The sequence below is a fragment of the Molossus molossus genome, unplaced genomic scaffold (assembly GCF_014108415.1).
Source record: "Molossus molossus isolate mMolMol1 unplaced genomic scaffold, mMolMol1.p scaffold_m16_p_21, whole genome shotgun sequence".
Taxonomy (NCBI): Eukaryota; Metazoa; Chordata; class Mammalia; order Chiroptera; family Molossidae; genus Molossus; species Molossus molossus.
Window position 1 is genome coordinate 11,141,694 of NW_023425357.1, and position 15,138 is coordinate 11,156,831.

The 15,138-nt window shown below is 59.6% G+C and overlaps 1 protein-coding gene across 3 annotated transcripts in view; it reads left to right on the forward strand.

The window, feature by feature from the left end:
* Positions 1-10,355, forward strand: part of PAK4 (p21 (RAC1) activated kinase 4) — a 46,715-nt gene extending 36,360 nt beyond the window's left edge. For 2 of the 3 annotated variants that reach the window (XM_036274569.1, XM_036274570.1), the window contains exons 3-10: positions 154-410; positions 3,655-4,116; positions 4,325-4,756; positions 5,958-6,091; positions 6,354-6,480; positions 7,418-7,543; positions 9,286-9,420; positions 9,837-10,355. In XM_036274569.1, coding sequence (XP_036130462.1) covers positions 207-410; positions 3,655-4,116; positions 4,325-4,756; positions 5,958-6,091; positions 6,354-6,480; positions 7,418-7,543; positions 9,286-9,420; positions 9,837-9,992 — 1,776 coding nt within the window. In that variant the 5' untranslated portion in view covers positions 154-206 and the 3' untranslated portion in view covers positions 9,993-10,355. The remainder of the gene's footprint in view (positions 1-153; positions 411-3,654; positions 4,117-4,324; positions 4,757-5,957; positions 6,092-6,353; positions 6,481-7,417; positions 7,544-9,285; positions 9,421-9,836) is intronic. The other variant, XM_036274571.1, reaches the window with a different exon arrangement.
* Positions 10,356-15,138: the final 4,783 nt, after the last annotated feature.

Below are 15,138 nucleotides of genomic sequence, written 5' to 3' on the forward strand. Positions count from 1 at the left end.
GCTGTTCAGGGGATCCCTCGGGCCATGAAGGACAGACTGTGGAGGTGGTTGGGAGTGGGAGACCAAGAAGGGGACAAGGATGGACAGGACCAGGACACGGCCAGAGAAGCGGGGAGAAGTGAGCTGGTTCTGATGAGTGGCCCCCTCCTGCAGGCCTGCACAGGAGCCCAAGTCTGCACCCTCCTGGTACTAAGAGCCTTGGCACCATGTTTGGAAAGAAGAAGAAGCGGGTAGAGATCTCGGCACCATCCAACTTCGAGCACCGCGTGCACACGGGCTTCGACCAGCATGAGCAGAAGTTCACGGGGCTGCCCCGCCAGTGGCAGAGCCTCATCGAGGAGTCTGCTCGCCGGCCCAAGCCCCTCATCGACCCCGCCTGCATCACCTCCATCCAGCACGAGGCCCCCAAGGTATGCCGGCAGCCATCACCACCTCTCCTGACCCGCACCAACGCCACCACAGGACCCCAGCCCTTAACCCCACACTAGACCCTGTGGCCGACATCTCCTCACTGACCCCCGATCTTTATGATCTCCAAATATACACCCCAACCCTCCACACTCATCCTCACCCCCAGTGCCAGCCTTTCACCCACTGCTCTTACCTTGCCTCTCAACACTGACCCCCAGCCCTGAGAACCCCACATTTACCTTGACCCCTCCAACAGCCCTCCACACCGGCTCCTAAGTTGTGCTGTCCTAGAGCTCTGTGTTCCTGACCGCAGTGCCCCAGACGTGACCTTGGGCCTTCACAGAGCTCCCAGGGGGGTGGGAGGGGCTGCGGGGCAGACCTATTCCCACATGGTTGGAGGGCACCTGACCAGGCCTGGGTTCAGACCCACTTCTTTGAGGAGGGACACCTGAGCCAGCCTGAGACTTGGAGGAAGAGGCCCACATGAGCGCTGGGGTTTGGTCTGGGGTTGTGTTTTGTTTTCTGCCATCCTGAGCAAACAGGCAGAGCTGGGATTTGAACCAAGTTCTGTTTTATTTATTTTATTTATTTATTTTTTTTATCCTCACCCGAGGACATTTTCCATTTTTTATTCAGATAGAGTGGGAGGGACAGAGAGAGAGAGAGAGAAACATCGACGTGAAAGGGACACATCGAGTGGCCACCACCCACACAACCCAAACAGGGCCGGGGACACACTGCAACCGAGGTACACGCCCTTAGCGGGAACCGAACCCGGGTCTCTCTGGACCGCAGGCCGACGCTCTAACCGCTGAGCCAAACTGGCCAGGGCCCAAGTTCTGTTTTAAAGGCTCCTGCTCTTAACCCCTTTCCTGTCTCCTTGGTTCAGGTGCTCAGGCATGGCCTGCAGTGAGGCCGGCCTGGTGGCAGTGTGAGGCCACGCCTGGCCTGGGAAGCCAGCCTGGGAGCGTGGACTTTATCCCAAGTGCAGTGGACTGGGAAGGGCCTCAGGCCAGGGGAACGAAGCCAGGGTTGTCCCAGGGCGGAGGTGGGTGTAGCAGGCTCCGCGCCCAGGGCCAGGCCTGCGGCTGACTCATCCTCTCCAGTTGCCCAGCCCAGCCTGGCGGGAGGAGGCGGGGGTCAGCGAGGTGGGCGCAGACGCCAGTGCGGACACTCTCCCACCCGGGCGGGTCTCGATCTGGTGGCCCACTGAGGTGTTCCTATGTCCTGTGCAGGGTGCTTCTGGATATTTTGAAGTTAGTCACTGCTTTAAAAAGCGAGAGGTTTCATGTCCAAACCTCTGTTTCTGGCCTCGCCTGACTGATCAGCTGGGCCGAGTGGCGGCTGCCTCCACCAGCAGGACACTGGTTCCGTTGAGCCACAGGCCCCTCGCAGGCCGCCTCAGTCTGTCCCCACCCAGCCCTGTCACTGCTTCGGTGCTGGCTATGCCCTCACTAGGGCGCCTCCTAGAACCTCGCCTCTGCCTGGCCTGCCAGCCACGGGCTCTGCTTGGGTTCGTGTCCTCCAGGAGGAAGGGGCACCTTGTCTTAATTCACACAGAGGTGCCTCACAGGCTAGCACTGTCCTGGGACCCCGGGGCGCTTGCGTTTGCTGCCCAGCCCTCCCCCACCCCCCAGGCACTTCTGCCTTGTTTCCCTGGGTTCCTGGGCACAGCCAGGCTCCAGGCTGGCAGCCAAGGCCCACAGGGGCACTGTGGCCAGTAGGTGAGTTTTGTGGGGTCAGAGACAATTCTGACTTCAGGGTGTCTGGCAGCCCTGGGCCCATGTCCTTATATGTCACTAATTGACAGTATAGGGGTAGGGGCCATATTCTCTGCCTTCCCACAGCCGCTCCCCAGCTCCCCTCACTCCCTCACTGGTTCAGCAAATGTTTATTATTTTTTTTTTTTTTTTTTTTTTATCCTCACCCGAGGATATTTTTCCATTTTTTGTACAGATAGAGTGGGAGGGAGAGAGAGGAAGGGAGAGAGAGAGAGAGAGAAACATCGACGTGAAGGGACACATCGAGTGGCTGCCACCCGCACGACCAACCAGGGCCGGGGACAAACTGCAACCGAAGTACATGCCCTTAGCGGGAACCGAACCCGGGTCTCTCCGGACCGCAGGCCGACGCTCTAACCGCTGAGCCAAACTGGCCAGGGCAGCAAATGTTTATTGAGCACCTGCTGCATACCAGATGCTGTTCTAGGTGCTCGGATTTTGCAAGAGCAGAAACAGGAAGAGCCAGTCGCTGCCTGCACACAGTGCACCTGGAAGCGGTAGCGTGTTCTCTGGCTTTAAGTGCTCTAAAGGAAAAGCAGGGAAGGGGGATAGGGAGTGGTAGGGGCTGGCATGTTAGATGGCTGATTAGCAAAAGCCTGCCTTTGAGAAGTGGAGTTTCCAGCGAAGACCTGAGGAAGGGAGGGAGCCATGGCATACTTGGGAAAGATGTTCCAGGTAGAGCAAACAGCCAGTGCAGAGGTCCTGAGGTAGGGGCTGCCTCTGTGTTTGAGGAGCAGTGAGGCCCGTGTGCCTGGAGCTAAGTGGGCGGCAGGGACCCTGGAGTCTGTGACTCAAAGAGGTGGCCTGGATTGGGGTGGTGGGCATGGAGGGTGAGCACTGGCTGGATTTGGGACAGCTGCTCCACCCAGCCCCCATGGGCATTCTCATTGCCACCCCAAAGGCCCAGTCCTTTCTGACTCTCCCTGTACCCCACCTCAGCCTCCAGGGGAACAGCATGTGGTTTTGGGGTTAACAACACTGGCAGGCTGCAGGGGAGGGAGCGCCACGCTGTGCCCTGGCCCCGGCACCCTGTAATTTGTAGCTCTCCGGGGCTGATTACGAGTGGTGTGGCGTGGCATGGGGTGCCCTCTGCCCTCCTTCCCCTCACGCACGGGGCAGGAACCTCCCCCCAGCTAGGAGAGCAGGAGAAAGACAGGACGGTGCTCCTCCAGGGCATCCAGCCTCCTGCTGGGGGCGGAAGGTGATGCCTGGCCCCGGGACGTTACTTCGTCAGCCCCCTCCGGCAGCTGAGCTCTGTGTGTTGGGATGAGGTGCTGTGGGGCCTCCTGGTGCTGCCCTCCTGCCCAGCCCCATTGTCACGCCATAGCATTTCTTCATTTGTCTCTGTCTTGTCTCTGTGTGTGTTGTGTTGTCCTTTCCTTGTGTGTCGGTTCCATGTCCTTTGTCCCCGTCCTCCTTGCCCGGCCCCTACCCTGCCACCGTCCCGGACCCCGGACCCCAGACCATCGTGCGGGGCAGCAAAGGTGCCAAGGATGGGGCCCTCACGCTGCTGCTGGACGAGTTTGAGAACATGTCGGTGACACGCTCCAATTCCCTGAGGAGAGACAGCCCGCCGCCGCCACCTGTCCGTGCCCGCCAGGAAAATGGGATGCCCTCGGAGCAGGCCGCCATGGCCAGAGGGGGCCCGGAGAAAGCGGGGGGCCACGGCCGGGTTTCTGGTCGCAGCGAGGGGGGTAGCAGCAGTGGTGACAGGCGGCGGGTGGGGCCGGAGAAGAAGCCCAAGTCTTCCAGGGAGGGCTCAGGCGGGCCCCAGGAGTCCTCCCGGGACAAGCGCCCCCTCTCTGGGCCTGACGTCAGCACCCCCCAGCCTGCTGGTGTGGCCAGTGGGGCGAAAGTGGCAGCTGGCCGGCCCTTTAACACGTACCCGCGGGCCGATACGGACCACCCATCCCGGGGCGCCCAGGTAACTGATCCCCCGCCCCAGGACCCACCACTGCCCCCTTGCCCAGAGTTTTCCCTGTCCCCACCCACCAACTCCCACCTGTGCCCAGCCCACTGTCCATCTCCATCCTGACCACATGTCTGTGCCACAGCCGGGCCTCGCCCTGCTCAGGACAGCAGAGCTGGCCCCTGGCCCCTCCACTAACAGCCTCCTCTCTTTTCTGTTTCAGGGGGAGCCTCACAATATGGCCCCTAATGGGCCATCAGTGGGGGGCCTGGCTGTCCCCCAGTCCTCCCGGCCTCCCGCCCGAGCCCGTGACCCCCCCAGCCCTGGAGTGCTGGGCCCCCATTCCTCCGAGCCCCAGCTGGCCCCTCCAGCCCGAACCCTCGCTGTCCCTGCTGGCACCCCAGCCCCTGGGCCTCCTGGCCCCCGCTCTCCACAGCGGGAACCCCAGCGTGTGTCCCATGAGCAGTTCCGGGCTGCTCTGCAGTTGGTGGTGGACCCTGGTGACCCCCGCTCCTACCTGGACAACTTCATCAAGATCGGTGAGGGCTCCACGGGGGTGGTGTGTATTGCCACCGTGCGCAGCTCGGGGCGTCTGGTGGCCGTCAAGAAGATGGACCTGCGCAAGCAGCAGAGACGCGAGCTGCTCTTCAACGAGGTGGGCCCCCTGGCCTCCCCGGCCTGCCCTCCCCGTCCTCCCGGTGCCCCTCCGCCCCTGGTGCCGAGGGCCTGCGGACGTGGGGCGGGGCCAGCGCTTCAGGGCTGGGCTCTCCTCCCTCCCCACGATACCTGCAGGCACATCTCTGTCCCTTTCCTGTCCCCTCCCTGAGCCCCAGTTCTAGGACCCTTGGGCCCACTGAACTCCACCTTCTAAGTGTCTTCCAGGCCCCTCACAGCCCCAACTGTCTCCCCAAACACCTGCCTATCCTCTGGTTCCCTGTCTCAGAGGGGCCCCACCAACCCTGTCCCCAGGCCAGAGCCCTGGACCTCCCTGGTGCCTGTCCCCGCCTCACCCCCTACAGCCCCATCCTCTCCCACTGAGACCTGCCCTGGCCTCCTTCTTGGGTGCCCCTGGGCATCCCCACACAGCAGCCAAAGGGCTCTTCATGGGGCAAGCCTGCCAGCCTCCCCGCCCCCCGCCACTAAGCCTTGAGGGCCCCAGGCTTCAGGGAAAAGGCCCGGCCCTTTGCCTGGCATTTGAAACCCACCTCCATCTAAGTCCTTGGCTCTGTCCAGCCTTCGACTTTGGCTCTTGGTGGCCTCTCTGCCAGGAAGCTTGTTACAGAGGCAGACACCTGGCTCCTTCCAGAGAGGGCTGTGTGGGGGCAACCTCTGGACTCTGACGCAGGATCACTCAGCACTCAGCTGTGCCAGGAACCCGTCCCTCAGCCCAGTCACCATGAGCTCCTGTGGAATGTGGCCTGTAGCCTCTGTGCCCCTTCCCCGGGAGTCCCCTCCCCCTTACTCTAACCTCAGCTCATGCTCGTCCAGGTCTCAGCCTTGTGCTAGTTGCTCTCTTCCCACCTCCTCTCCAGCACCAGCCTGGTCTTCAGGGCCACTCAGAGGTTAGCTCAGGACAGGTCACACATTGGGATCGGAAATGTGTGTGCATGGGCTAGAGGGCACCCTTGGAATGGAGGCTTCGGACCCGAAGCTGCCTTTGTGGTCTGTTGACTTTGGCAGTGGGGAGGGCAGTCCAGGGTGATCCCGGTGAGCAAGAGTGACAGGTGGAACTGGGCCTGCAATGTGGCAGGGCCCAAGTCTGGGCCGGATGGTGGGGCAGGAGGGTGGCTGATGGCCAGGTCTGAAGGTAGGGCGGCCGGCCCTCCTCCCGTCACGCTGATCCAGCCCCACGCCAGGTGGTGATCATGCGGGACTACCAGCACGAGAATGTGGTGGAGATGTACAACAGCTACCTGGTGGGGGACGAGCTCTGGGTCGTGATGGAGTTCCTGGAGGGAGGCGCTCTCACCGACATCGTCACCCACACCAGGTACTGCCAGGCAGCTGGACCCTGGCTGGCACCCAGCCTGCTGTCTGTCTGGGCTCCCTAAGGTGGACCTGGGTCCCCTCAGACCTCTCCCATCACAGCACTAAGTCCCCTCCAGACCCCTTGGGGTGGCAGAGCCAGCAGGGCCACATCCCCCTCACTCCCAGAGTGGGCTTGGGTCCCTCTCAGGCCCCAGGGCAGGGCTGGGTCCCCTCAGGCCCCGGGGCGGTGCTCTGTTGGCCACAGTTGCTTGCTCCCCACGCAGGATGAACGAGGAGCAGATAGCCTCCGTGTGCCTCGCCGTGCTGCAGGCCTTGTCTGTGCTCCACGCCCAGGGTGTCATCCACCGCGACATCAAGAGTGACTCCATCCTGCTGACCCACGATGGCAGGGTGAGGATTCGGTGGCTTGGGCGCCCCCCCTCTGCCGTTGTCGTCGGCTCTGCCCCCTTGAGCGTCTTGAGGGGCAGCTTGCTCGTTCCTCGTGCAGCAGTCCAGAGTCAGGGCACTGGTGGCCCAGGCCGGCGGGGGCTCCGCCCTCAGCGCAGGGTGCTGGCAGCTGTGCTCTTATCCTGGGCTCAGAGAGGGGAGAACGCGTGTGGGTGGCCCCACCCCGCCTCCTGTGTTCTGAACTGAAGGTCTGAGGTCTGCGGATGAGCCATTTGTATTCCAAGAGTGGACCCTCAGTGGGAGGGCCCCTTGACCTATCAAATTCTTGGTGATTCGCCCGCCCTCCCCCAGGAAAGTTAATCCAGACAACAGAGGTGGCAGCATGAAGCTCATTGTCACTGGGAGTCTCAGTCTAGAGTCTGAACACCTGAAGGTGTCTACAGATGTGTTTTAGGGATATCTGTAAGCCACCTGAACTTGTACACGCTCTGGGCGGGCTTCCGGGGTTGAGAGGACCCACAGATGTCCTCAAGAGTCTGAAAGGGGCCTACGGCTCCAAAAGAGGTGGGAAGCCTTGGCTTTGCGGGCCTGGTTGCCGCCTGCCGTCACTCTCTAGGGAAGCAGAGGCCCAGGGCATGAGCTTTGGGAGCCAGCCCTGGGCACAGTGCCTGCACCAGCCTTGGTGCCCATAGGACTCAGGCCACTACTCCCACCTGCCACGGGGCAGACCCTGTCTGGGAGGCAGATGGTGTGACCTTGGAGCAGTGGCACACCTGAGGGCCCTGCCAGAGGTGGTGGAGCTCCCGTGGCCTGGCTCTAACCTCTGGGCCACACAGTGGAGACTCAGCACGTTGGAGGCCAAGGAATTAAATAGGTGGACACCTCTGCTCACCCTCCCCACGCCAGCACCTCTGACTCCGCTGCCTGCGCCCTGCCCCAGGTGAAGCTGTCAGACTTCGGATTCTGCGCCCAAGTGAGCAAAGAGGTGCCACGGAGAAAGTCACTGGTCGGCACGCCCTACTGGATGGCCCCAGAGCTCATCTCCCGCCTTCCCTACGGGCCAGAGGTAAGCCAGCGGCAGCTGGTGGTTCCGCCGTCGGCACCAGTTCATGCTGTGACGGTTCAGAACAGCCCGAGTGCTGGGTGGGGAATGGGTCTGCAGGGATGGCACCGGGAGGAGGGGTAGGCATTCATTCATTCATTCACTCATTCATTCATTCATTCATTCCTCCCTCCCTGGTACTAGTTCTGAGCCAGGCCCAGTGCTTGGCAGTGAGAACAGACTGCTGAGCAGAAGTGGCCGCAGCCCTGACTGAGCTGGTGCAAGGGCCAGAGTGGCCGGCTCCTGGCTGGTTGGCCTGGAGATGCTTTTTGCAAGCATTTTAAAAAGAGAAGTCTCTTGCCCTGGCTGGTTTAGCTTAGCAGTTAGAGCATCAGCCCGCAGACCAAAGAGTCGTGGGTTCGATTCTGGTCAAGGGCACCTACCTCAGTTGTGGTTCGGTCCCTGGCCCTAGTCGGGGCTGAGCGGGAGGCAACCAATCTCTCTCTCTCTCTCACTACCCCCCCCTCAAGATAAACGGGAAAATATCCTCAGGTGAGGATTTTTTTTAAAAAAGAGAGAAATCTCTCATAACGGTACAAATTCCCACATGGCAACAGTCGGCAGCACAGACGGGCTGCTCGGCTGGAGAGAGGGCAGCCCCTTCGCCGTGGCCGTAACCCACCCCTTCCCGCCGCCCACACTGACCTGCTTCTCTCACGACCATCGCCCGCCTGGCCCTGAGGGTCCCGCAGCCAGTCAGCAGGACCTGACCCAGTGCCTGGCCGTGAGACAGGCACCCTGGGAAGCACGTCGTGGGGGGTCCCGGGCTGCAGGGAGGTCACGCTGGGAGGGGAGACTGGTGTGAGATTCTGATGGGACATCTCAGTCAAGACAGCCTGTGAGTGACAAACCCAGCTCAAATGAATTTAGCAAAACCTGAAAGCTGTAAGTCCCCAAAACTGTGCCTTAGGGGTAACAGGCTTCAGGCCTGGCCATCCACACACTCTCCGCCTTCGGGCCCTGATTTCTCCTGAGTGTCCACTCGGGCAGGAGCTCCCCTTGTGGCAGCAGAGATGGCCCTGCAGCGGGGACCCGGCCCCCTGCCTGTGGGCACCGGGGACTATGGGGCTGACAGTCTTGAGGCTGACTGATTGGTTCAGCTTGTGTCGTATGCTGGTTCCTGACCCAGTACCGTGTCCCAACCAACCTGGTGATGCCCCCGCCCCCTGCCCACCCCTAGCTGAGAGTGAGGGAGGGGGGTGTCCACCAGAGGAAACCAGGGGTGCTTAGCAAAATGTAGGGGGACCGGCTGGGTGGGCAAAACCCTTCAGAGGGCTTTCTGGGTGAGGAGTGCATGGGGTCCGCTGACGGGGTGTCAGACAGGTGTTCTGGGCCCGGGGGCTCCGGTTTCGGAGAGACAAGCAGAACTGGGGCCCTGGCCAGTATGGTTCAGCGGTTAGAGCGTCGGCCTGAGGACTGGAGGTTTGCGGGTTCAATTCCTGGTCCAGGGCGCATACCTGGGTTGCAGGTTTGATCCCCTGGCCTGGTCGGGGTCGTGCAGGAGGCAACCAGTCAATGTGTCTCTGTCACATTGATGTCTCTCTCTCCCTCTCCCTCCTTTCCACTCTATCCAAAAGTCAATAGAAAAATACCCCAGGTGAGGATTAACAAATTTTTACAAAGCAGAACTGGGCCACCCCTCCCCAGGCTTCCCCCAAGCCCTGGCCCACCCAGCACAAACCCCGCCATCCCTTCCTCCACTGCAGGTGGACATCTGGTCACTGGGGGTGATGGTGATCGAGATGGTGGACGGGGAGCCACCCTACTTCAATGAGCCACCCCTCAAAGCCATGAAGATGATTCGTGACAACCTGCCACCCCGACTGAAGAACCTGCACAAGGTGGGCCCCATGGGCAGGCAGGTGGTGTGAGGAAGACACACGCCCAGGGGGCGGCTGCGCAACACCCAGCCTCACACCCCAGCTGAGCACTGGGTGTGAACAGGACTGGGGCGTTGATATCTCCTGGGCTGACATTTCCTGGGTGCTGGGCTCAGCGCCCTCCTTACCCCACAGAGGTGCTCAGGCTGGCCTGGCGGAGGGTACACACGCAGCCAGCCCCGGAGAGGGCCCTCCAGGGCCCTGCTGCTGCCCCCTCCTCACCAAACCTCGAAAATGGGGAGGATTGAGTCCCTGGGGCCAAGCTTCAGACACCGGCACCTTTCCTGCCAGCCTGGGCAGTAGATGTCAGCCCAAGTGACAGGAGGGGACAGGGCCCGGCAGCGAGCACTGGCACTCAGCCCCTCTTCCCGCCACAGGTGTCGCCATCCCTGAAGGGCTTCCTGGACCGCCTGCTGGTGCGGGACCCAGCACAGCGCGCCACGGCGGCCGAGCTGCTGAGGCACCCTTTCCTGGCCAAAGCGGGCCCGCCCGCCAGCATCGTGCCGCTCATGCGCCAGAACCGCACCAGATGAGGCTTGGCGCCCTGTCCCTCAACCAAAGAGCCCCTTGGGTCACCCCTGCCCTGCCGTAGGCCAGTAGAGGGCCCGCCCCTGCTCCTCCCGGCCTGGGAGACACTCCGTGTGGCACTGCCTTCGTTACTGGGGGCAGTGTGGGGGACCCTACTACTGAACTCCGGTTTTGATTTTGTGACTAAAACTACGGGACTTGTGGGAACAAGTGAGGCGCCCAGATCCCCACCTCCGGGACAGGCCCTGTCTTCCTGTCTGTGGGAGGACAGGCAGCCCTCCCATCACTGGAAACCTGCAGTGTGGCTGCTGGGGGTGGGGAGAACACTACGAAAGAGGTGTGTATGTGTGCGTGCGTGCGTGCGTGTGCGTGTGCGTGTGCGTGTGTGCAGCGGAAGGTCCAGCTCCTCTGTCCTCCAGGCTGCGCGTGGGTGTCTCTGAGACCTTGCTCAACATACAGCCCCCTCCCCCCCTGAGCCATGGTGGGGGTCGATCATGAATGTCTGAAGAGTGGCCTTTTCCCTTAGCCCTGCACCCCCTTTCTGTGGTAGATGGGGAGACAGGGCTTCCCACCCAGCCTCTGCAGAAAATGACTACTGCACCTGGACAGCCTCTTCTTTTCTAGAAGTCTATTTATATTGTCATTTTATAACACTAGCCCCTGCTCCCAGCTGGGGACAGATGGTCCCTGCCCCGCGGGTGGCACCGGGGCCAGAACCAATGCAGAATCGGGTTCCTGTCCCCTCGGAGCAGCCCTGCCCTCCCCTCCCTCAAGTTAGTTTTACAATTAAAACATTTTCTTGATTCTGTGTATGTGTGTGTGCAGGGTGCAGAGGCCCCTGCCTGCTAGGCTGGCGGGGGAGGGGCTCTGGGGTCAGGAGTGGGCGGGCCTGGCCAACCCCCAGGATTCCAGCCCCTCGAGGGCCAGGGCCCTGTCTGGGTGGATGGGCAGTTCCAGGCCCAAGAGCAGCTGGCAACTCCTGCTCATGGGGGCAGGATTGACACCCGCCCCACACCCCAGTCCTGGAAGGGGAGTCCGCTTACGAGTCCATCGGTTGTGAAGACCAGTTTACCAAATGTGTGGTTTCTAGCAACCTGCTTTAAAGGTTGTGGTGAGCGTGTTCAGTGGGTAGGAGCTGATCCTGGGGAGCTGATGTTAGTAAATTGGTCACCAGGCAGTTGGGGACAGATGGGCTTTGGGGCTTGGCTAAGGCGGATGGACCTGGGCCGCAGCTTCACAGAGACTCCATTGGTCAGGCCCTTCCCTCCAGATGGGACTCCGGGGCCTGTGGCTGGGTCCCTTCGAGGGAAGAAGGAATCCAGCTGACTACGCGACTGCATCTTGGGCACCGAGCACACAGGCAGTGCAGGGGTGTGTGTGTGTGTGTGTGTGTGTGTGTGTGTGTGTGCGCGCATCCGGGGCACCAAGCACTCCAGGCAGTGCAGGTGTGTGTGTGTGTGCCCCCAGCATGCTGAGAAGAGTCGGGCAGGAGTGCTTCCGAGGACAGCTGCGAACACAGGGGTGAGCCCCCCCCATAGCCCTCCAGGCTTCATGGGCACCAGCAACCTCGGCCTGGTTTGTGGGTGGAAGTGTGTGGTAAGGGCGTCCACTGGCCCTGAGCTCCTCCAAGAACAGGGTGCTGTTTCTGTGACAGCCGGCCAAGTCCACGCATGGTCTACTAGACAATCACAGACTTAAATATCCCAGCACGAGCGACGGTTGCTGTATGTGAGTGTGTCTGGAAAAGAACAGGCCAAAATTGGCCTGAGGAGAAATAACAAGAAAGACCAAAATAACCCCCCCCCCACACACACACACACACACACACACACATTTTTAGAAATACTTTAAGCATGAACGCGTGTACAAATGAGTTCCACCGGACTCAAGGATCAGGTAATTCATACCTTGTTCCACAGGGATAGCTGGCTCATTGCAGGAGGCTGGAGTAGCCGCAGTCCCCAAACCAGGTAAGGACGGGAGAGCCAGAGCCCCCACAGCTCTGCCCTTACTGTGTCCTCAATCCCATCTCTGCAGTTTCAAAGAAAGGCTTTGGGGAGCTCCTCCTCCAGGCCCCCTGCCTCCTGCTGCCACGGTGTAAAGGGGTTCCCACAGTATCAGTCAGAAACTCCTCTGGTTTTCAATGGGAGGTCAGTTACCAAGTCACTGCGGCACTGGAGGGCCCACCCAGGGCAGTAATCCAGCCAGTGGTCCTTAAAGGCAGGCGCCTCCACTATGCGACTGAAGGACAAAGAGGTCAGTGGCACTGCCAAAGCCCACTCATGTCCCTGCCACACTGAGCAGCGTGACTGTCCAGCTTCCCACTCTCAGCACCCACTGGAAGCCTCCTAGTGGCGGGACCTCACCAGTGTCGGCTGGTAAGGGAGTTGTACAAGGTAGCTTTGCAGGCTCCCGCCCCGCGAAGGAGGCACTCCGAGGGCAGAGGTGGTGGGGCCGCAGTCATCTGCCTCAGCCGGACGTGGCACAGGGGTCTCCCCTGGGCGGATGTTACTGTCCAGACACAGCCCTCCTGAGGAGTGAGTGTTCTCAGCCACAGCGAAGGCCCAGCAGAGGGAGTCCGGGACGGGCGAGGGCCAGGTTTTAACAAGTCAGACCAGTGGCTCTCAGGGCGTGGCTCCCGGACTGGCAGCATCCCTGGGAGCTTCGTGGGAATGCAAGTTCCTAGGCCCACTCACCCCGGGCTGAGTTACACTCTGGGATCTGGCTATCTGGACTACAACGAGCCCGCCAGGGGAGTCAGGCCGCTCAAATTGGAGAGCCACTGAGACCTGTGATTGGCCAGGGAGTGTGGGATTAAGCCCTGCCCAGTCGGCAGGGTCCCAGCCTCCCGCTCCACCCTGGGACTGGCCCCTCCCACGTGGTCCAAGGGCACTTGCTAAGAACAGAGGGGAAGAAGACACTCCTCTTGAAGGACAGGACCCCCGTGGTTGCACCACGACCTCGTGGGCCAGAGCTTGGTCATGTGACCACACTCAGAGCATTGGAGGTTAGGAAATGTCTATTTTGTCTAGCTGAAAATCCTATTACTATAGAATTGTGCTGCTTTATTCCTGGTAAACTATAAAGTTGATAGAGGAAAATATTCAGTGACTTAGAGGCAGAGCAGGGATTCTTAAATAAAACTTCAAAGGAATAAATTATGAAGAAAAAGTAAATTTGATTATATCAAGAATGTGTTCAAGGAAGGACATGAGCAAATGTAATAAGTTTCGAAAGGGAGGAAATATTTGCAAACTCTAACACTGATAAGATTTTTCTTAACAAGAAAAAGAACAACCCTAGTAGAAAAATGGTCAAAGGATATCAACAGGCAACGAATGGAAGAAAAAAAACCCAAAGACTGCACAGGAGCTCAAACTCATTAGCAATCAGACAGGCAAATTCTGTCACTAAGCTGACCCCTGAACAACATGGGTTTGAACTGCGTGGGTTCACTTATACATGGACATCTCCCACAATACCTGTACTGTTCTTGATCCTCGGCCGAGTCCAAGGATGTGCAGGGCGGACTGTAAGCACTGAGCTAAGTCCTTTTCATAGGGAACTTGAGCACCTGTGGATTTTGGTATTTGCTGCAGGTCCCTGTGGATACCAAGGGACATGTCAAGTTTTGGGCAAGTCAAAAGTTATACACAGATTTTAAACTGCAGGAATGAGGGGATCGACACCCCTGACCCCTGAAGTGTTCAAGGATCAACTTGAACGTCAGTTGGTCGTTAGTATTGCACATTAGTATTTTCCAGTACTTCAGCTCCTGGATGCCTTATGGCTCACTTGGGACCATATGGGAGCAAGCCTGAGGATGGTCACTGCTTCAGAAAAGATGGGATGGGAGCTGGAGGCAGCCTGGGTGTCCGCCCCCGGGGAGCGAGTGATCCTCTGAGGAGGACGCACACCAAGGATGGGCTCCCGTGCAGCCGGCAGGAACCAGGGACCAAGTGTGCCCAGGGGGAGGGGGAGCCAAACCAGTGATGGAAAAGTAAAATTAAGAGCTATAATACCAAGCCAGATGTAGAAATTACAAATTGTGGACATAAAAAAAGTCATTTTGCACCCTGGCCAGTGGGCTTCGTGGTTAGAGCATCGGCTCACACACTGAAGGTCTTGGGATTTGATTCCCAGTCAACAGCATGTACCTGGGTTGCAGGTTTGATCCTGAGTCCCGACTGGCATGTGTGGGGGAGGCAACCAATTGGTGTGTCTCTCTCACATCCATGTTTCTTTCTCCCTCTCTCCCCTCCTCCCTTTATGATTTATTGAATATCCCAGTTGATGGCCACTCAGGAAGCTGGCAGTGGTCCACTGTTCCAATCAGTGCCGTGGCAGAGATCTGCACGGATTTTATATCTGATACGTGGGCACATTTCTCCAGTGTGCGTACCCCCTGCCTGCTGCAGGACTCCCACTACCCTCTGCCCCAGTGCTTTCTGGGTATTTCTGACCTCTGGATCCTTCCCTGGCTCTGGTCAACCCCACCCCAATGTCTGTAAGTCTCTCTCTCTTTCGGTATCTATGACCAGCCTCTCTAGATCTCTTTACCTCTCCTCTCTCTATCTCTGTCTCCCTCCCTCACTCCCACCCTCCTCCTCCTCTACCTCTCTCTGCCCCTTCTCATTTCCTTGCTTCTATCCCAACTCCTCCCTGCCTTTCTGTTGCCCCTGCAGGGTGAAGCTGGCTCACGGCACCCCCACTGCCCACCCCTGTGATTTATATGGGGGGAAACGACACCCAACCCAGCCCACCTTCCTCCCACCCTCAGCCCCCTCCTGACCTGGCCGGGCTTTCCATCCCCACAGTCCTGGCTCCTCTAAGCCCCCGGGGCTGCCCTCCAGGACCACCGCCTCCCCTTCTCTCCATCAGCGTGTCTAGGCCTTGGGAAGAGCTGACGCCCCTGGGGGCCACACTGGCTTTGCAGCAGGGACCATGAGCTAAACTCGGGGGTGTTGGACGCGGTTCCTTCGGGCCGAGCCTTCTTGCCCTCCCTGTCAGCAAAGAGAGCAATCGGCCTGTGTCAGCCCTGTTCCGGGAACAGATAATAAACAAACCCACCCAAGGCCCTGCCCTGATGAGGCTGACATTCTCATGAGGTGATACAGTTCATGACCAAATGAACATTATGACATACTCAGA